Below are 22,726 nucleotides of genomic sequence, written 5' to 3'. Positions count from 1 at the left end.
GGTGACGTGACGCCCCGGTGTCCGCCATTTTGAAGGTCAAGCTAGCTAATGTCAACAACAGTAGCTAGTATGTTACTGTAGTAATGTTTACGTTCAGTCATTTGGATGACTGTTAAAACCTTTCAGTCTCAAGTTTTTCCTTTACTGTATTTACTAGTTTACTGAGCTAGCGCGCTCGGGCAGGCTGGGAGCGAGCGCGCTAGCTCAGTAAACTAGTAAATCCAGTAAAGGAAAAACTTGAGACTGAAAGGTTTTAACAGTCATCCAAATGACTGAACGTAAACATTGCTACAGTAACATACCAGCTACTGTTGTTGACATTAGCTAGTGCTAACAGCTAGTGCACTACTACAACTACACCAACCCTAATAATACAGTTCTTGGTCATTGCCTGGTAACAGCAAATTTATAACGGGCCATGTCTCAACAGACTAAGAAGTTATTTCAATGACATTTAATAACATTTTGTTTATCCTGAGGACCGAAAGTAAATGAAAATGTGAACAAACCTTAGCTGTAATAAGATGGCGACCACCGGCTCCAGGGACGACCCGCTGATGTAGGCATGTTACCCAGCCTGGTTTTTAACGACATAGGTGTATACAGATCATGTGGGCCGAAGTCAGGTAAAGACGAGGGCTTGGTGTACTTCCGTACGTCAGTGAACAATCCTGGTGGAAGCAGGTAAACGTCGTTCTCTAAGCCTGCTAACCTCAATTTTTGCAAATACCTCTCCCTCTGCTCGCCCTGTAAATGCCCTACGTCGCTGGATAGTGAAGGTGTGTTTTCTGCATCTCGCTCCTTTTTCTTTTATGTTTTTTCCCTGGTATTTCCCACATGCCTGACTGCAGGTCAGGAAGATCACCCGCGCTGCAAAGCCAGAAAAAGATAGCCTGGTAACGTGTACGGATCACGTACACCAGCATCACTGATTTTCTGGTGATATCGCTTCTTACTCGCGTCATCTAGGCCGGATAAAATGCTCGACAATGAGACTTCGTCATGATCAACAGTGTATCGCTACCGGTAGTCGCCATATTTGTGACCGTCAAAATGGCGCCGGCTACTTGTTGACAGGGCACGTGGGTCGAAAACCTCTATACAAAGACATTCTATACAATTTTGTGGCAACAGTTTGGGGAAGGCCATATACAGTAGTGTATGTACCTGAGAAGATGCCAAGATTGTACCGTTCTGTTCGTAACAGGAAGTTTAAAGTAGACGGCCTTTCAAGTTCATAAAATCGGTGAAATTTAGTTCCCTCTGAAATTTGGTCATTGTGATACATGTTTATTTCTGTAACATCAAAAAAAAAAAAAAAGTTTACTGCTTCTTCTTCTGTTGGGTTTTCCATCATGCAGCATCCAGTGTTGCATTACTGCCATCTACAGGTTTACCTTGACCGTGCACTGACAGTTACATCATTCTGTCGCTAAACAAACAGCTGATCACACCGAGGTGCTCGCTGAGCGCCGAAATTTATTAGTTTGGTCCTGCGTTTTCTTTCCTTCGCAACATAACGTCTTTCCTTCTCACTTTGTTACTGTAGTCAGCCTTTGACGTTTCATTCTCACACTCGTCCTCCATTTTTCTCTCCTGTTTCAAATTTGTATCCCACAATGCTTGCGTGAACGGGGAAAGCCCACCACGTGATGCATGATCTTGAATTGGGTCATTGTGAAGCAAGAAAAAAAATAGCAGAGAATTTAGGGCCACATGGCCCTAAATTCATTAATTGTTCTATTTAAAAAAACCAAGTGACCAACAAATGACTGATCTGGTTTATCTCAAGCTGCAGTGTCTCTTATACTCCCTAGTGAGTTGCAGACACATGCCCTTCAGCTTTTCAGGAAGGGAGCATGGGATTTCTAGCCCAGAGTCACCCAGATACTCAGTTTGATCTGCGCAAACATTTACACACAACTTTACTAAATGATTGTGAAACGAGATGTGTGAGAGGAGTATGATGTTCACACCTTGCTGAGTAAAAGGTTCTTGATGATGGCTGAGGCTGTGCTGTGGCTGAGATCTGGAGACAGAGCCAGCACGCTGCTACAGAAATGTGGTAAACTCTGCTCAGGCGCTTCAGGCAAACCCAGCATTGCACAAAACGCCTCCAGCTGCACAAAGACAGGAAAGCAACGTGATCGGTATTAAATGCCACACACATTACCTGCGATTGAATCAACTAAAACTAAATGTCGAAGACAATTTCTAAACAGCTTTGTGTGTTGTGCGTTTCCAATCGTTCGTACCTGATTTGTGTCACATTCATTCAGCACTTTAAGTGCAGAGACACAGCTCTCATCCCACTGCAGAGAAACAAGAAAAACATGATCATCAGTGCAATTACTAAATCATAATCTGTGATGATAAACAGGAAATGGTAATACCTCTGTTCCAGAGTCCAATAATTCTTTAATCAAATTAACAGCTGCCTAGGAAGAAAAAAAAATCCAGTAAACATTAATTTCTTACAACACATTCAATGTGATATGCTAACATCTCATGACAGCATTTAATTAAACATAGCTATGTTCATACTGGGGTTGGAATTACATTCAGATAACTGTATAACCCGATATCACAGTTTTCAACTGACAGTTACTGAAAAGCAACACGTACACTTTCATAAGGGAAGCTGCTTGTATATTTTTGACAATAATTTGACAAGAGGATTGCTCTTGGCTTTTAGTAGTTTATGAAACCAAAGTAAAAATATTTTCTGCATTTACTACAGGGCTTGACATTAACTTTTAAACCCACTGGCCCGGGGTGTGTGTGTGTGTGTGTGTGTGTGTGTGTGTGTGTGTGTGTGTGTGTTATAGAATAGTTGTGAATTGCAACATAAAATGAAGATCACACACTGAGTTGAAGTTTGTTATTAATTAAGTTTGGTTATTGGTTACTTTTTACTTGTAACGGACAATAATTTTATCCAAAATAGTTTTTCCTGCTTTAGTCAGTCAATTTATTTCCATTTCACATGCATGCAGCTGTTGTAAAGTTCAGTGTGTTTGTGTAGAACTCTCTCAGACTGTAGGTTCATTACTCCATAATGTAGAAATCTCATCTCATCTCATTATCTCTAGCCGCTTTATCCTTCTACAGGGTCGCAGGCAAGCTGGAGCCTATCCCAGCTGACTACGGGCGAAAGGTGGGGTACACCCTGGACAAGTCGCCAGGTCATCACAGGGCTGACACATATAGACACAGACAACCATTCACACTCACATTCACACCTACGGTCAATTTAGAGTCACCAGTTAACCTAACCTGCATGTCTTTGGACTGTGGGGGGAAACCGGAGCACCTGGAGGAAACCCACACGGACACGGGGAGAACATGCAAACTCCGCACAGAAAGGCCCTCGCCGGCCACGGGGCTCGAACCCAGACCTTCTTGCTGTGAGGCGACAGTGCTAAACACTACACCACCGCGCCGCCCAATGTAGAAATCATAAAATAGAAATCTATAACAAAGTTTGCATGAAGAAAATAGGGTGCCAAGACTTTTGAACAGTACTGTATTTGAGAACATTTCTATATCTTTTTTTTGGTTATATCATCCACCTCTAGGTTTTTAAAAAAATAAAATAAAAAAAAAACAAAAACTCAGCACTGCGTCATAAGAGACGGGATAATGTTTGAGTTTAAAATGGTTTAGTGTTTAGTCTGCAGGTGTTTTATACAGACCTGGCAACCTGTAACTGAATCAGTGAAGCCGGTCTGTCATGACAGTGTGGTTTTTTTTTTAAACCTAGAGGTGGATGATAACAAAACAACAAAAATAAGATCTATAAATATCTTGCACAGGACAGTGTTCCTCTGATAACAGAAACAAAGCTCCAGCTCTTAATCTGTTCTGCTTTTTCAGGATTTATCGCGCATGTCGCTCCTTGTTGGATTTTTTTTATGCCCCAGTTGTTTGAAAGCAATCTGGGTTTTCTGTGTCGAATAAGGAAGCGGCTTCACCTTTAAGAAAATCAAACACTTTCATGAAGGCGCTAACGCGAATGCGAGCAGAAAAAAAAATAAAACGAGATTCTTTTTTTTTTTTTTTTAAAGATATTTTTTGGGCTTTTTGCACCTTTATTGGATAGGACAGTGTAGAGACAGGAAATGAGCGGGAGAGAGAGAGACGGGGAGGGATCGGGAAATGACCTCGGGCTGGAATCGAACCCGGGTCGCCCGGATTTATGGTATGGCGCCTTATCCACCTGAGCCACGACGCCCCCATAAAATGAGATTCTTAAGCAAACTCTTCCATCCTCACTTCCGACTTCCTGTTTTTGTAAAATACATTTTAAATACAATCATGAATTTCTCTGGAGTTTTCAGGCTGAACTCCTCTCCTCGTATTCTTTAACTACTCATTTCTTCGTTGTTCTTGAAGCATTTGCTTCTATTTGTTAACATTTTTCTTGATAGCAGGGAGACGGTAATGCCTTTTATCTATTTTTCTGTTTGAACAAGCAAAAACAGCACAAAAATTAACCATATTGAAGACAGATTAAGCCTTGCTTACATGAAAGACGGTGTCTGTCTGATCCTAGTTGTAATTATCACATGATGTGTGACGCCATGCACAAGGGGTCTATAAACAGTACGCGTACCATACTACAACAGTGGGGGTATAGAAAATAACTTGCAAAGCAGTAAATGAAACCGAGACGATGAAAACATCCAAGGCATAATGGCGGATACGTAGTGAGGGACGCTTTTAGGAACTGAAATAAAAGATCAAAAAGCCTCATTTTTGTGGTGCTAGTTCGTAATATGCTCATTCCAACTTGCCTGGTTGGGCATGTCGGGGACATAACCCACTTGCCCGAATGCATGCTTCACTTTCCCCGGGCAATCGGGCAGTCCTTAATATCGAGCCTTGTACTATATAAAACCAAGACATTATTTGACATTGATGCTAGTAAAGCATAATGCTAACGATATACACTACCAGTCAGACGTTTCAACACACTGACACATTCAGTTTCTTTCTGCTTTTCCTGTTGAGGTTTGCAGTGCCAACAGGCTGTGAAGGTCAGCCCCAGCTTCTCTATCTCTAGCCACAAATTCCAGCTATTCCTTGGAGATACCCATATGTTCTCAAGGCAGATGAGCTACTGAGTAATACCGTACTCTGAACCAAGACATTCATTTGAACATTGTACAAACCAGGCTTTTAGTACTTGAGTCCAGGACTCGAGTCCGACTCGTCCCCTAAAATTAAGGACTTGTGACTTGACTCAGACTCGTGCATTAACTGCATTCAGACTCAAACTGAAGATGAGGACTCTGATTTTTTTTAATTTATTTTTTGTAACATGCCATAATAATTTGGCACAAGATATTTATATCTACATACTAATTTCATGCAAGAGAATGCACGTTCACCTGTTCATATGTCATGTTCAGGAACAAATTAACATTAATGACGCTAAAATACCTGGAGAGAAGCCCCTAGCATTGTCCGCTTTGCTGATACAGACTTCTCGTGCAGTGGGGAAAAAAACAAATGTGCTGCTGTGTGTTCCATATGTAAAACAACTATTGAGGAGACAACGGGGACAACTTAGAACTTCAATTGTCATTTGGCAAGACTATTGAGGTATTTCACCTGACGTCACAGGGTCACGTGACGCCCCGGTGTCCGCCATTTTGAACGTCAAGCTAGCTAATGTCAACAACAGTAGCTGGTATGTTACTGTAGCAATGTTTACGTTCAGTCATTTGGATGACTGTTAAAACCTTTCAGTCTCAAGTTTTTCCTTTACTGGATTTACTAGTTTACTGAGCTAGCGCGCGCGTGCACCGGCTGGCCGGCAGGCAGGCTAGCGCGCGCGCTAGATCCCAGCTTGCCCAAGCACGCTAGCTCAGTAAACTAGTAAATCCAGTAAAGGAAAAACTTGAGACCGAAAGGTTTTAACAGTCATCCAAATGACTGAACGTAAACATTGCTACAGTAACATACTAGCTATGATGTTGTTGACATTAGCTAGTGCTAACAGCTAGTTGCTAATACACTGCTACAACTACACCGACCCTAATAATACAGTTTTTCATCATTGCCTGGTAACAGCAAATTTATAACGGGCCATGTCTCAGACTAAGAAGTTATTTCAATGACATTTAATAACATTTTGTTTATCCTGAGGACCAAAAGTAAATGAAAATGTGAACAAACCTTAGCTGTAATAAGATGGCGACCACCGGCTCCAGGGACGACCCGCTGATGTAGGCATGTTACCCAGCCTGACACAAAATATCTGTAGGTATCCAAACTCTTATACGCTTTCAGATCAATACCTGTGTATGGCGATGGGTTTTTAACGACATAGGTATACAGATCATGTGGGCCGAAGTCAGGTAAAGACGAGGGCTTGGTATACTTCCGTACGTCAGTGAACAATCCTGGTGGAAGCAGGTAAACGTCGTTCTCTAAGCCTGCTAACCTCAATTTTTGCAAATACCTCTCCCTCTGCTCGCCCTGTAAATGCCCTACGTCGCTGGATAGTGAAGGTGTTTTCTGCATCTCGCTCCTTTTTCTTTTATGTTTTTTGTTTGTCGCCTTCCTCGCATTCAAACTGATTTGAGCCGTGCCGTCCAAAATGGCAGCCTCACATGACTTGGTCACATGAGTGAAATACCTCAATACCCAGAGAAGGAAGTGACACACTGTTCGTTGCCCCGTTGATAGTGGGGCTTGCTGACCGATGAACTAGCTAGTGTTAAACAGCTCTCATGTTATTTCCCCTGTTGATAGTGGGCGGGGCTTGCTGAGCGATGAACAAGCTTTTTATCTGTAGCCTATTAACTAAAATGGTGTAGTCAAGCAGTAACGTTAGTCCAACACAGTAGCAGAGACGGTTTCACATAAAGGCAGCAACAGCCACCATCAAATGGTGCAGTTGGAGTTTTGTTCTCGGACTCGACTCAGCTTGAAATTTTCTTTAATGACTCAGGCTACATCCACACGACAACGGCAACGAGATGTTATTTAAAAATATATCGCGTCCAAATGGGCAACGATCAGTAAAATATCAGGTCCATATGGCAACGCAAAGCTCGCTGAAAATGATGCAATACACATGCCACACCTCTAGGGGCGCTGTAAGATGGTCCCTTCGGAGACACCAGAACAATAGAAGAAGTAAGGACGCATGCGCATAAACTATTATGTGCAAGACTTCATATTAGCCACAAAGTCAGGAAAATCTGTTCGTAAAATTACATTATAATGACCAAATACAATGAAAAGTATTTTTCCAGTCTCACCTGTGAAAGGTAATCCCATGTGATCTCGTTTGGACGGCAAACCTGTTGGTACAGTTAAACGCAGCTAATCTTTATTCTCCGCTTTGACCTATCTAATATGGCGGCGAGGATGACGTATGATTCTACGCGGAAGGCGGCGTCTTTCATGGTCTGGAATAAATTGAATGCTACACGTTGATGGATTAATTTGTTGTTTCTCACCTGTGAAAGGTAATCCCATGTGATCTCGTTTGGACGGTAAACCTGTTGGTACAGTTAAACGCAGCACATGAATCTTTATTCTCCGCTTTGACCTATCCAATATGGCGGCGAGGATGACGTATGATTCTACGCGGAAGGCGGCGTCTTTAATGGTCCGGATTAAATTGAATGCTACACGTTGATGGATTAATTTGCTCTTCTACGCCCTTTTTGAGGAATGTATTGTAGGACTTAAACCAACATCTGAAGAGGTGAGATCGCTCCTTTTTTTCCCTATTTTTGCTGGCGGGATTGACTCTGCCCTAAGGGCAGAGTCTCTCTCTCTCTCCCTCTCTCTCTCACTTTGCACCATTACACAATAAATATTCACAGTGAAAATATTCTGTAAGCGCGTTTCATGAACCAAGTTATAGGATCTGTTGACAACTCGCATCGAGTTCGTTACACTTCTACCCAGCATGAAGCACTGACAGTCATGTGGTTGTGACGTCATCGTAAACAAATCCGTTCTACTCATCCAGACGACTTCGTAACGGCAACGTTGCCAGATCTTTCCACTCTGGAACGCGTTCTCAAAAAGATTGCGTTTTGGGCACCCAAAACACGGTGCCGTGTGGACGCCAGGCCTAAACGATAAGCAATTGTATCGGAGTCACCTGAATCCGTTGCCGTGTGGACAGGGCCTCAGACTTGAACACTGGGGACTCGAGACTGGACTCGGACTCGAGGTTTAATGGCTTGACTGCAACACTGGTACAAACCCTTTTCCAAAAAAGTCGGGACACTACATAAAATGTAAATAAAAACAGAAGGATGATTTGCAAATCATGGAAACCCTATATTTAACTGGAAAATAGAACAGACAACATATCAAATGTTAAAACTGAGAATTTTTTTTTTTGAAAAATATGCGCTCATTTTGAATTTAGTGCCAGCAATAAGTTTCAAAAAGTTGGGACAGGGGCAACAAGAGTGGAAAAGTACAGGGTGTTTCAAAAAGTTTGATGATATTTGAGATGTAAATATCCCAGCATGATAATTTTTTTGAAAGACCCTGTAGTTTTGTGCTATTTAAGGAAATAAACGTCTGCTGGAACATCTCACAACTAATCAGGTTAATTGGCAAAAGGTCTGGAACATGGAGTATAAAAAGAGCATCCCAGAGAGGCCAAGTCTCTGTACAGAAGGGACAAGGCTGGAAACCAATATTGGATGTCAGGAGACACTGCATTAAAAGCAGACACGTGTCTGTAGTGAAACTTACTGTATGGGCTCAGGAGCACGTCAGAAAACCATCATCTGTGAACACAGTTCATTACTGCATCCACAAATGCAAGTTAAAATCATATATAAACGATATCCAGAAACACCGCCACCTTCTCTGGGCCCGAGCTCTTTTACGACGGACTGAGGCGAAGTGGAAAACGGTCATATGGTCTGATGAATCGAAATTTTAAATTCTTTTCAGGAATCAGGGACACCACGTCTTCCAGGCTAAAGAGGAGAGGGACCATCCGGCTTATCAGTGCACAGGTCAAAAGCCAGCATCTGTGATGGTATGAGGGTGTGTTAGTGCACATGACTGGTAGCTTTCACATCTGGGAAGGCATAATTAATGCTGAATGATATATATGCAGGTTTTGGAGCAACATATGTTGCCATCCATCTATTCCCCCATAGTGGACAGCTCTCCGACATGATCTGCACCTATGCCAACGAGGTAAAAAGAGCAAACTGTTCCTGGACAGAACCTGCATTGTTCCTCTGGACAGGAGGGTCTTGAACAAACTAGACTGATTGATTTTTATCCTTCATTACCTTAAAGACATGGTTGATTGTTAAATTTGTTTCTACATCTAATGTAAATAATGCCCATTTATACATCCATTTCTGAATCAAAATATTCTTTTAATAGGACGTTTTTACCAAGTAGTTTTCATTTGGGAACTTCAAGACGCACCTGTACTAAACTACATGGCCAAAAGTTTGTGGACACCCTACCACAAGTCTTTATTTATCATACTTATACTCAAACACAGACTTAAGCACAGTGAAAATGTCTCCTCTGCATTTAACCCATCTGAACACACAAATGAGCGTGCGCACAGCAGTGGGTAGCTATGTTACAACACCTGGGGAGTAGTTGGGGGTTAGGTGCCTTGCTCAAGGCCACTTCAGCCTAGACTTGGGGCGATTACGTGAAATTCAATTACAATTACTTATAAGGCTTAAATTACAATTACATCACATGTACCACAATTACTTGAGCACAATTACAGCAAATACTATGCCAAATTCTGTTACGGACAAGTGCTTTTGACCTATTTGGGGACAAATTTGGGCACTTATGAGCATTGAAGCAAATGATGAAAATAAAGGTGTGGGTGGTGAGAGAGAGCAACTGGACTTGCTTGAAGATTCTTGAAGACGTTTCACCTCTCATCCGAAAGGCTTCTTCAGTTCTGTCTGACTAATGGAGTATCAGGCATTTATCCTCTCATGGATGAAAAGCAATCCTAAGGTGTCGTTAAGTCATTCTGTTGGTGTGGATCACTGGGGGCTGGGTGTGAACGGCCTAGAGTCGTTGGGGTGATCAAAGGATCGTTGGTTCTCTCTGTCCTCCTGTGAGTCACTCAGGCTACATTTACATTAGACCGTATCTGTCTCGTTTTCTTTGCGGATGCACTGTCCGTTTACATTAAACCGCCTGGAAACGCGAATCCGCCAGCGTCCACGTATTCAATCCAGATCGTGTCAGCTCCGGTGCTGTGTAAACATTCAGAATACGCGGATACGCTGTGCTGAGCTCTAGCTGGCGTCTCATTGGACAACGTCACTGTGACATCCACCTTCCTGATTCGCTGGCGTTGGTCATGTGACGCGACTGCTGAAAAATGGCGCGGACTTCCGCCTTGTATCACCTTTCATTAAAGAGTATAAAAGTATGAAAATACTGCAAATACTGATGCAAATACTGCCCATTGTGTAGCTTTGATTGTCTTTAGGCTTGCCATCCTTCCACTTGCAAGTGGTAAGTGATGTGCACTGGGATCACACACACAGCGGCTCAGTCCCGAATCACAGCTTGTTCACTTCACTCGCGTGCTCTGTGAGCTGCGCAAGGCCGGAGTGCGCACCCTCCAGAGGGCACTCGCTGTTCAGGGCGGAGTGATTTGGAGCGCAGGATGCCTGCGGAGCCGAGCGTATCCGTGTATTGGTATTGCTGTGTGCACGCAAATCGTGTATTGGTGTTGCTGTGTGCACACTAATCGTTTTAAAAACGTTAATGTGATGATCCGCTGATACGGTCTAATGTAAACATGGGCCCAGTGCGTTTACATGCACATCCAAATCGAGCTACTGTCGGTAATCGAGCTAAGGGTCCCAGCAGGGGTGCCAGAGAAATCCAATCCTACATGCACACAAGGAAATCGAGCTATTGTGTGAGGTACATTGTGCACCCGAGCCACAGGTGGCGCTACACGCCCCATCGTGTTGGTACACTTCCGGTTGTCGTCATGAAGAGCTATTCAAGAGTATAAACAAAGTTATCAGTTCTTCTTGTTCCTCCTGACCTCTTCTGCTGCTTGCTACTACTACTGTTGTCATGCCGACTGAGGCTGTTGGGTTTCCCGCTTGTGGTCTCGTCACTCATCACTTCCGGAAGGGGCAGTGCTGAAGTAAGCAGCTCGACTACGTAGCTCGATAGGGTTTACATGCACCAAGTAGCTCGGCTACAATCACATAATCTAGGTCGCGTAGCTCGATTACGAGAAATCCAGTTCGGTTCGATTTCAGCCGAGCTAAGGTGTTTCCATGGCATTTAGAACTTCGATTTCAGTCGAGCTACGGCAGAAATTTGATTTTCTCTATGTGCATGTAAACGCACTGACTGAAAACAGCTGGGTTTTGGTGTGCATTTAGTTGTCTGGGAAGTGTGCCAAGGACTGTATTGTAGGCGGCTGATAAATGATGTCTTAGACCCCCACCTCTGTTCAGTGATGGCCGTTCCAGGTTGACAAAAATGGCTTCTTTAACTCCTCACTCATACCAACGATCCTCTCTGGGTAGAACGCGTACGTTGCAATCCTGAAATGAGTGTCCTTTGTTGTTAAGATGAAGGTAGACAGCAGAGTCCTGGCCTGAGGAACTGGCTTTCCTGTGTTGAGCCATGCGCCGGTGAAGCAGTTGTTTTGTTTCCACAATATATGAGTCTGTGCATTCCTCACTGCACTGAATTGCATACACTACGTTGTCCTGTTTGTGTCTGGCTATTCTGTCCTTAGGGTGGACCAGTTTCTGCTTCAGGGTGTTACTGGGTCTGAAATGTACCGGAATGTTGTGTTTGTAGAAGATCCTCCTGAGTTTCTCAGATAGACCAGAAATGTAGGGAATGACAATGTTCTTGCGTTTGTTCCTGTTATCCTCCTTGTCCGTTATGTTCCTTTTTCTGCTCTTGAAGGCCCAGTTGGGATCAGACAGAACTGAAGAAGCCTTTCGGATGAGAGGTAAAACGTCTTCAAGAATCTTCAAGCAAGTCCAGTTGCTCTCTTTTACCACCCACAGTTTACTATGACCTGGATGACTGAGAATCTTCACAGAGATGAAAATAAAGAGAAACCCCCCCCAAGAATGTTAGTTTTACTTGCAACATTTATTAGAATTTTTCATTATATACGTTTTCACATATAGTCCCTATTATTCACATAAAATGTAAAGTGTACATTAACGTGCAAGAGCCTATATGTGAAAACATACATAATTTCTTTCTTCTATTTCTGATGAGCAGATTGGTTGATATGCGTGCGCTGTAGTGAATATACAGGAAAAATAAGCAGTTTTTTCCAGAGTTAAAAGTATTTTCCACAAAATAGTTAATTTTGCTCCATGTTGAGTTTAGAGAGTAAAATTTGGAGTGGGAGCAAAATTACAGAGTAATTGTGTAACAGTTGGTTGTGGCTGTGAACTGAGTAGAATAGTACAAGAGTTAATTTCAAGACACATACCCATCTCATCTCATTATCTGTAGCCGCTTTATCCTTCTACAGGGTCACAGGCAAGCTGGAGCCTATCCCAGCTGACTACGGGCGAAAGGCGGGGTACACCCTGGACAAGTCGCCAGGTCATCACAGGGCTGACACATAGACACAGACAACCATTCACACTCACATTCACACCTACGGTCAATTTAGAGTCACCAGTTAACCTAACCTGCATGTCTTTAGACTGTGGGGGAAACCGGAGCACCCGGAGGAAACCCACGCGGACACGGGGAGAACATGCAAACTCCGCACAGAAAGGCCCTCGCCGGCCCCGGGGCTCGAACCCAGGACCTTCTTGCTGTGAGGCGACAGCGCTAACCACTACACCACCGTGCCGCAGACACATACCAATATACCAAAATAAAAGTCAAATACCAGATAAATTAAGCTGTTGTAAAAATTAGTTTTAGAACGGTATTGGAATGTGTGTGGGGAAAAAAAACCCACAAAACCACAACCTTACCCATTGGGACTTGACCAGATAGGATTAAGGGTTGGCAGTGGGAGGGGTTTTCACTCTTCTCACTGAATGTGAATGGAAATTTTTTACTCTTCTCATTGAATATCCATCCCACTGCCAACCCTTTATTCCAAAACAATAGGACATTAAATTTGATGGCCAGTTAATTGGCCAAATCAATGGAGCAGATTTAAGTTTTTGTGCTTGATGCATTCCTAAGACTGAACAGAATCACCTCAAGTGACCAAAACGGTTTGACAGAATGAGTAAGGTCATGTTTTTTCACACATTCCAACACCGTTCTAAAACTGCATTTTAGAACATCTTCATTTATCTGTTATTTTTTTAAAAGTACGATCATGACATACATACTACATAGAAATTATTGTAGCTGAACTTGTACCAAAGTCATATGACTTTGAAAATACTGCTGAGATTTGTTGAAATTGATAAAATCCGAGCATGCCAAAATCATTAGAGTGCCAGAAAATACCCTCAGACCCCAGAGGGTTTAAGTCTACTGACCTTGCAGGTAAATGGACCAAAGATGTTCAGTATACACAAGGTACCAATGTTCTTCACTTATATTTTTACCATCATGTAATTTTGTTATACTTGTACGATTACCATTATTGGTACCTACGATTACAATTACAGCATGTTTCCTGAGTAAAATTACGATTACATCATGATTACATAAAAAAATTTAATCAATTACAAATCAATTACGATTACCCCGTGTCTACTTCAGCCCAACCTTCAGGCCATGGCTGCCCCATGTTCACCTAACCAATACATACAGTGGGTACAGAAAGTATTCAGACCCCTTTAAATTTTTGACTCTGTTTCATTGCAGCCATTTGCTAAAATCAAAAAAGTTCATTTTATTTCTCATTAATGTACACTCAGCACCCCAGCTTGACAGAAAAAAAACAAAATGTAGAAATTTTTGCAAATTTATTAAAAAAGAAAAACTGAAATATCACATGGTCATAAGTATTCAGACCCTTTGCTGTGACTCATATTTAACTCATGCTGTCCATTTCTTCTGATCCTCCTTGAGATGGTTCTACTCCTTCATTGGAGTCCAGCTGTGTTTAATTAAAGTGATTGGACTTGATTAGGAAAAGGCACACACCCGTCTATATAAAGACCTTACAGCTCACAGTGCATGTCAGAGCAAATGAGAATCATGAGGTCGAAGGAACTGCCCAAGGAGCTCAGAGACAATTGTGGCAAGGCACAGATCTGGCCAAGGTTACAAAAGAATTTCTGCAGCACTCAAGGTTCCTAAGAGCACAGTGGCCTCCATAATCCTTAAATGGAAGAAGTTTGGGACGACCAGAACTCTTCCTAGACCTGGCCGTCCAGCCAAACTGAGCAATCGTGGGAGAAGAGCCTTGGTGAGAGAGGTAAAGAAGAACCCAAAGATCACTGTGGCTGAGCTTCAGAGATGCAGTAGGGAGATGGGAGAAAGTTCCACAAAGTCAACCATTACTGCAGCCCTCCACCAGTCGGGGCTTTATGGCAGAGTGGCCCGACGGAAGCCTCTTCTCAATGCAAGACATATGAAAGCCCGCATAGAGTTTGCCCAAAAAAAAAAAAAAAACCACACATGAAGGACTCCCAGACTATGAGAAATAAGATTCTCTGGTCTGATGAGATGAAGATTGAACTTTTTGGCGTTAATTCTAAGCGGTATGTGTGGAGAAAACCAGGCACTGCTCATCACCTGCCCAATACAATCCCAACAGTGAAACATGGTGGTGGCAGCATCATGCTATGGGGGTGTTTTTCAGCTGCAGGGACAGGACGACTGGTTGCAATTGAAGGAAAGATGAATGCCGCCAAGTACAGAGATATCCTGGAAGAAAACCTCTTCCAGAGTGCTCAGGACCTCAGACTGGGCCGAAGGTTCATCTTCCAACAAGACAATGGCCCAAAGCACACAGCTAAAATAACAAAGGAGTGGCTTCGGAACAACTCTGTGACCATTCTTGACTGGTCCAGCCAGAGCCCTGACCTAAACCCAATTGAGCATCTCTGGAGAGACCTGAAAATGGCTGTCCACCAACGTTCACCATCCAACCTGACGGAACTGGAGAGGATCTGCAAGGAAGAATGGCAGAGGATCCCCAAATCCAGGTGTGAAAAACTTGTTGCACCATTCCCAAGATGACTCGTGGCTGTACTAGCTCAAAAGGGTGCTTCTACTCAATACTGAGCAAAGGGTCTGAATACTTATGACCATGTGATATTTCAGTTTTTCTTTTTTAATAAATTTGCAAAAATTTCTACATTTGTTTTTTTTTCTGTCAAGATGGGGTGCTGAGTGTACATTAATGAGAAATAAAATGAACTTTTTTGATTTTAGCAAATGGCTGCAATGAAAGAATGAAAAATTTAAAGGGTTCTGAATACTTTCCGTACCCACTGTATACAATACTACACAATTTTGTAGCAACAGTTTGGCGAAGGCCTAACCGCATGTCTTAGAGCTGTGAGGGAAACCCACGCAGACACGGGGAGAACATGCAAGCTCCACACAGAAAGGCCCCCGTCGGCCACTGGGCTCGAACCCAGAACCTTCTTGCTCTGAGGCAACAGGGCTAACCACTACACCACTGTGCCGCCCACTTAAATTGTAATGCTACAGTATACAAAGACATTGTATACAATTTTGTGGCAACGGTTTGGGGAAGACCATACAGTAGTGTATGTAGCTGAGAAGATGCCAAGATTGTACTGTTCGATTTGTAACAGGAATATGGCTAGGAATTTAAACAAAAGAGTTTTGAATTGTTTAAAGCTAGACAGCCTTTCAATTTCATAAAATCAGTGAAATTTATTTTCCTCTGAAATTTGGTCATTTTGATATGTTTATTACTGTAATATCTTTAAAAAATAAATCAGGCCATTCTCTGGCTGAGAAATTATTCAATTTGAGGAGATTCCCAAGCAAACAATGTGCATGAAATCACTTGCTTCGTGCAGTCAAGCAGACAGAGGAAGTCCGTGTGCACAGGTGCAAGTTTACCACCTTCTTCTTCTGGGTTTTACGGCAGCTAGCATTTACAGGTTTACCTTGACCGTGCACCGACAGTTCCATTATTCTGTCGCTAAACGAACAGCTGATCACACCGAGGTGCTTGCTGACCGCTGACATTTATTAGTTTGGTTTCCTTTGCAATATAACGTCTTCTCACTTTCCGTTACTGTAGTCAGTCTTTCACGTTTCATTCTCTCACTCACGTCCTCCATTGTTCTCTCCTGTTTCAAATTTGTATCCCACAATGCCTTATGCAAACAGGGAAAGTCCACCACATGATGCATGACATAGTATCTTGAATTGGGTCATGGTGAAGCAGGAAAAAACAGCAGAGAATTCAGGGCCATGTGGCCCTAAATTCATTAATTGTTCTATTTTAAAAAACCTAATAAAATTGGAAATCTGTGATTCGAATTCAGTAGCTTTTGGTCCACTAAACAAAAGTAATTGGGCGTTAGGGAAAATTCTTTTTATAACCTAAACGTGAAAAATTTGCAAGGCAGTCTAGCTTTAACACTTTTCTCAGGTCACTACAGAAACAGTTTTTTTAAAGGAGAACTGAAGGCAATTTTTTTTATCATCAAAATCCTATTTCTCTCATTTTATTAAATATAGGAATGCATTTTTGATGGCTATTTTGTCGCTGCTATAGCAAGTTATGGGTGTTTTAAATATGCTATGTAATATATCAGTCCATGTCAAAGCAATGGCTGTAAACGAGATTCGTTGAGACCTGTGTGAGACTTCCTGAGTCGGAAGTAAAACATACAGCGGAAATCAAAGCGACCGACATCTGCCAACGTTGTCAAAAGACGCGCGCGCCCTCTTTCAAATGCTGATGTTATCAAGCAGGAAGTTTTGTTTGTTTTGATAGCGATCAGGAAAGTTTGAAAAAAGTAGGCAGTAATCGTCATTTAAACTCGTTTTTGTGCAATATTTCATTTGGAAAAGTTTTCAAAATGGCGGCACTGACACCTGGCTGACACTTCACGTTTCGAAGTCTCACACAAGTCTCGTGAAGATCGCGCGGATAAGCGACGCCTGCTGTGGACCAAACGAACTAAATTCAACATGGCTAAAAACCGAATCGGCTGATAAGTAGAATATTTAATTGCAATTAGTTGCCAATATGAGTCACGATACAAGGTTACTAAAACCGAAAACGTAATTGAATAACGTTAATTAAAAAATAAAGCAAGTTTAAAAATGACTTCAGTTCTCCTTTAATAGTATTGATGTATTCTTTATTATTCCAAGTTAGTAGAAAACATTCAACAACCCTTTTATGTCCAAACTTTTGACCGGCAGTGTAACTTTCAGAGATGAAGTATACGAGTGAGTTCTCGCAAAATGTTTTAATAATGTGTGCCCATTTCCATTTCACCTTCATATGATCTGGTAAGACACTTGAGCGATGTTCTTCTGGCACTGGTAGTGTTGCTGAAGAATCTCCTTCCAGCTCCTTATCGAGCTGCACTGTTTTTACACCCGATTCCTCTTGATCTACGGCCATCTGCCTGTCTTCAGGATCACCTTGGGCTACAAGGTCTGTCTTTCTCCTTTTGCTTTGCGGTTCACCCACATCTCCGTCCATATGATGATCTATGACTTCAGTCTTCCTCTTCGTGTGACCTGTATCTGTCTGATAATCTGGAGACAGTTCATCAGTCTTATGTTCACTCAGACAGAGATCCCACCCTCTTTTTTTCTGAGAATCTCTGAACTGTTCACAGAGGGGTTTCAGGCTCTGTACGCATTCTGGTGTGAGGAGTGTATCTTTTCGAAACTCCTCAACCCCAATGTCTTTATGAAGCTGACTGATTAAGGCACAAACCCATGGATTTTCATCAGCATCCTGTGACAGGCAGCGGAGCAGAGCCAGGACACCCTCTCGTGGTAAACCGGGGTGGAGAAGGTGCAGAAAACACAGCAGGTCACGCTTAAACACAGCAGAAAACAGGCAGACCAGCGGCTTGCTGCAATACAAGAGTCACAAAGAATTTTCTTACTGCTAGGAGATCTCTGCAGTTAGATTTTGCTATCTAAGCATTTATTAAAAAACCCTATTTACAAAATTGATTCAAGGAAGTCCAAAACCAAACCTGTTACTGTGGAAGAATACATTACATGGTATTTAGCAGATGTGCTTATCCAGAAACATTGCTGAAGATGCTTAATCATCATGTACTAATGGCGGATGCCGTAGAGGTGCGTGTTCGATTCATAAACAAAATCGTAATGCACAAGGTCATTTAAAAAAATAAATAAATAAAAAATGAAGTGAAATTTGCTGATATACATAAACAAGAACACGTCAAGGTGTACAAACTTCTAAATTTCATCTCATCTCATTATCTGTAGCCGCTTTATCCTTCTACAGGGTCGCAGGCAAGCTGGAGCCTATCCCAGCTGAAGCCTATCCCAGCTGACTACAGGCGAAAGGCGGGGTACACCCTGGACAAGTCGCCAGGTCATCACAGGGCTGACACATAGACACAGACAACCATTCACACTCACATTCACACCTACGGTCAATTTAGAGTCACCAGTTAACCTAACCTGCATGTCTTTGGACTGTGGGGGAAACCGGAGCACCCGGAGGAAACCCATGCGGACACGGGGAGAACATGCAAACTCCGCACAGAAAGGCCCTCGCCGGCCACGGGGCTCGAACCCGGACCTTCTTGCTGTGAGGCGACAGCGCTAACCACTACACCACCGTGCCGCCACTTCTAAATTTATTGTTCAGAATAAAAAGTCTGTCCTTTTAAAAAAAAGTTTCTAGTTTTAATTCACACACAAACGCACGTGCACACACAACAAATTGTTTATTTAATGTAACAGATTTATCGCATTTTGGGGAAAAATATGATAGGGGGCGTCGTGGCTCGGGTGGATGGGGCGCCGTACCGTGGATCCAGGGACCTGGGTTCGGTTCCGACCCGGGGTCATTTCCCGATCCCTCCCCATCTCTCTCTCTCCCAGTCATTTCCTGTCTCTAACACTGTCCTGTCCTAGCCTGGCAAGCCAGACTAAATGTGAATATTTAGTCTGGTCTCAGTCGTAGACATTTCCGAAGGGTGTGGGTAGGAACAACCCATTGTCTTTCAAACTGTCTCTGTGCGTATAGGCCAACGCTCTGACCAATCAGCACAACAGTGACCGTGACGTAGTCAGAGCGACAGAAAGCAGTGGGGGAGGGTAAACCATAGACATATAAACAGACGCCGCATTCTGCATAGAATCATACATCATCCTCGCCGCCATATTGGATGTGGCAAAGTGGAGATTCTTCAGCCGTCTCTGGTATAGCCGAGAATAAAGATGCCTCATTCATGTGCTGCGTTTAACTGTACCAACAGGTTTACCGTCCAAACGTCCAAATTATTTTTCCAGTCTCACCTGTGAAAGATAATCCCATGTGATCACATGGGATTATCTTTCACAGGTGAGACTGGAAAAATACTTTTCAATACTGTTCCTTCAGTCTTCAGTTTCCCAGCTCATCTCCACCGGGTAGGTGTAGAGTTATAAGCAGTGAGAATTAGATAATACAGTGCCACACTATGATGAACGTTTTTGAACGTATGATGAATGTTTTTAACCTTTCTGAATGTAAAGGAATCAGTGATGTATTTTGTTTTGGTATGACGTTAGAACCTGGCCGAACTCAGTTTGGCGGCCATTCAGCTCACTTTATTCAACGAGAGTAGGTCTGTGTGGTGACTCAATAAATAAAACAGTAAATTTTAATTTTCATTCACTATTTCCAGTTTTTCCACTATTTCCATCATTTATCATATTCAGTCTTGTAGGTTGGTTATTGTGGCCTCAGGTTTTGGTAGCTTGCTACGGTATGCTGACCGATTAGCTTATCTGAGCTATCTATCGCGTATCTGTCGCTAGTTTGCAGTGTACAGGGTATTTCGCACACTATTTATAACCATCACATTAAAAGTTATATGTGTTGTTTTGATGCCTGTTTGTTTCCCAAATATATACGTGTGTGTCTTAATGGGTGAATAAAAGGCATCGAGTTAAATATTATTGTAGAAAGGGGCTTTATGAAGTTCAGTCCATTTACTTGCATTGGTTTACGGGGAAGATTTGCCACATCCAATATGGCGGACACTCTGACGCATCCCAGCAACGGGCCACCAGCTCAATGCAGCGTCTATGTTTATATGTCTATGGGGTAAACAAACAGCATGTGGAGAGGGACACCATTGGAGCGTCGAGTGTTTTGGTGAAGATTCAGCGATCATGGAATGAGCGGAGAGCCTCTTCCTGCTCATGTTTCAACGAAAACTCCAAGTCTAATTCTTCTAAAACTGATTCCAAAGCGGAGTCAAACGAGCGATGTTCAATAGCGCTTTCTCCAGCGTCGCGCAGTCGTCGTCACTCCTGCAAAAGCCCGCGCAAATAATCCAAACAAAAACCTTGCGTTGTGATTGGCGGGCACAATTTGATGCCCGGAGTGTGTTGTTGATATGGTCCGAGGCTAGACCCACTCGTAGGCAAAAATATTTTTGGCCGCTAGGCGGGTGGGTCTAGTTTACTAGGCTAGTCCTGTCCAATAAAGGTGGAAAAAGCCCAAAAAATATCTTTAAAAAAAAAAAATCATGGATATTTTGGAAAAATATTTTTAAATAAAATTTTAAAAATCAAAATCTAGATTTGCATTTTTTTTACGTTATTACAACCTCATAGTGTTATCTTGAAGTTTCAAACAGAAAATAATGGTAATGAAAGTAAATTTATCAAGTTTATCACAGTGAATCCAGAACAACAACAACAAGCCTTTATTTGTCGCATGCACACTCGCTCACTCCATCCATCCATCATCTGTAACCGCTTATCCTGTGCAGGGTCGCGGGCGAGCTGGAGCCTATCCCTAGCCGACTATGGGTGAGAGGCGGGGTACACCCTGGACAAGTTGCCAGGTCATCGCAGGGCTGACACACACAACCATTCACTAGTTACGCTACAATGACCTGCATAGTGCTTGTACTGTTTCTGCCTCCTGCTAGCGGCCTGCAGCGGCTACTCATGCGTCACGTTTTGGTCTTTGCTTTCTACATTATTGATTCCCGTGCGGACTTCCCCAGTACACAAAGACTGATGACGTAATCAGTATTCTCAGTAACCTCGTGGTTCTCGAATTTTCGCGATGTGACAACGGGAAGCGGAAAAAAATTGTTTATGAAGTAGACCCTCATCTTCCGACTTCTGCTACCATCAATGGTGAGTAGGTTGTATTTTCTAAACATGTACAAGTGATAGCTTAAGTATTTTTCTTAATTACTGCCAAGTTTCATCGTAACCAAAAGACTAGCGCATTGGTTTTGCTAACGTTAGAAAACTGTCTCCAAGTGCTGCTGGCGGACGGACAAAAATTAAGCAAGTTATGGTCATTTACAGGTGGAAGTTGTTGATATCGGTCACGGTTCTTCTATTGTTTTTGTGTATAATTAAGCGCTGAAAATCCCCTAGATTTTTCAAAATAAAAAAATTCATAACTTTCTTAATATCTGTCATAGCTGGTTCATACATCATTTTAAAAAGGTCTTTTCTAGCACTTTCTAGTGTAGTAGAAATATTCTTAATCTAATAACTTGGATTTTTATTGTCACATGCCTACATTCACGGTCAATTTAGAGCCACCAGTTAACCTAACCTGCATGTCTTTGGACTGTGGGGGAAACCGAAGCACCCGGAGGAAACCCACGCGGACACGGGGAGAACATGCAAACTCCACACAGAAAGGCCCTTGTTGGCTGCTGGGCTCGAACCCAGAACCTTCTTGCTGTGACGTGACAGTGCTAACCACTACACCACCATGCCACCACATGCACATTCCCTCTGCAAAATTTCATATGGGAGCTTTCGCCATGACGTCACGAAATGGTCATGTGATGTTTCGGTTGGCAAGAGGCTATTTATAAATGGCCGATCGGCGTTATCGGGTCATTAATTAATTAATTATGGTAGTGTTGTGTTATTGGCTGCACATGCAGATTTGATAAGAATGATCCCAAGAGCTTTTACTGTATTCCAAAAAAACCTGAAGCTCACCGAAAGCTTTGGATCGCAGCAATTAAGCGTGACAAGTGGGAACCTACTGACAACGACCGTGTTTGCTTTTGACACTTTATATCTGGTAAGACACATGATTTTTTATTATTTTGTTTTGCAGTTTAATATTATGATTAGATAAAATTCCCTCATCAGAAATAATTTGTTGTGCTATGACACTGCTTAGATATCAACCAAAAGATGAGTAAAAACGCACGAGCAGCTGATTTGTATGCAGCACACGAGTACGATTTCCACAAACGCACTTGCGGCAAATTTATGTACTTTTTACAGTATAAATATTTGACATTAGAAGATTGGTTGAACTTTTCATGATATGTATTTGAAGATAAATAGCATAGCCTGGATTTAAAACACTGCTTGTGTATTCTAAATGTAGAACTTGCTCAAGTTTAGTACTGTACATCTTTGGTGTGCGTGTGAAGCAACAACATTAATTTATGTTTCAAAGATTATATTGTGCCTATTTAATCTGTATTTTTGTTATTAGGCACAAAAAGCAAATATATGTGTGTTATTTACCAGCTGGGAGGTCCATATCGTGAAATACAGTGACGGAGGTCTTGAAAGTACTGACTGAGACCCTCTGGGCCGAGGTCAGTAT

At 42.4% G+C, this 22,726-nt stretch overlaps 1 protein-coding gene across 1 annotated transcript in view; it reads right to left on the bottom strand.

Moving 5' to 3' along the window:
• fance (FA complementation group E) overlaps window positions 1–22,726 on the bottom strand; it is a gene marked incomplete at its 5' end in the record, with an annotated part of 29,747 nt that overhangs the window by 4,364 nt on the left and 2,657 nt on the right. Inside the window, 4 exons of the mRNA XM_060932726.1 lie at window positions 1,977–2,120; window positions 2,256–2,312; window positions 2,394–2,438; window positions 17,411–18,002. Of these exons, the coding sequence (XP_060788709.1) occupies window positions 1,977–2,120; window positions 2,256–2,312; window positions 2,394–2,438; window positions 17,411–18,002 (838 nt within the window). The remainder of the gene's footprint in view (window positions 1–1,976; window positions 2,121–2,255; window positions 2,313–2,393; window positions 2,439–17,410; window positions 18,003–22,726) is intronic.

This window comes from Neoarius graeffei, chromosome 10, assembly GCF_027579695.1.
Source record: "Neoarius graeffei isolate fNeoGra1 chromosome 10, fNeoGra1.pri, whole genome shotgun sequence".
NCBI lineage: Eukaryota > Metazoa > Chordata > Actinopteri > Siluriformes > Ariidae > Neoarius > Neoarius graeffei.
The sequence above is the reverse complement of the archived record's forward strand: the minus strand, read 5'-3'. Positions and strand labels throughout refer to the sequence as shown.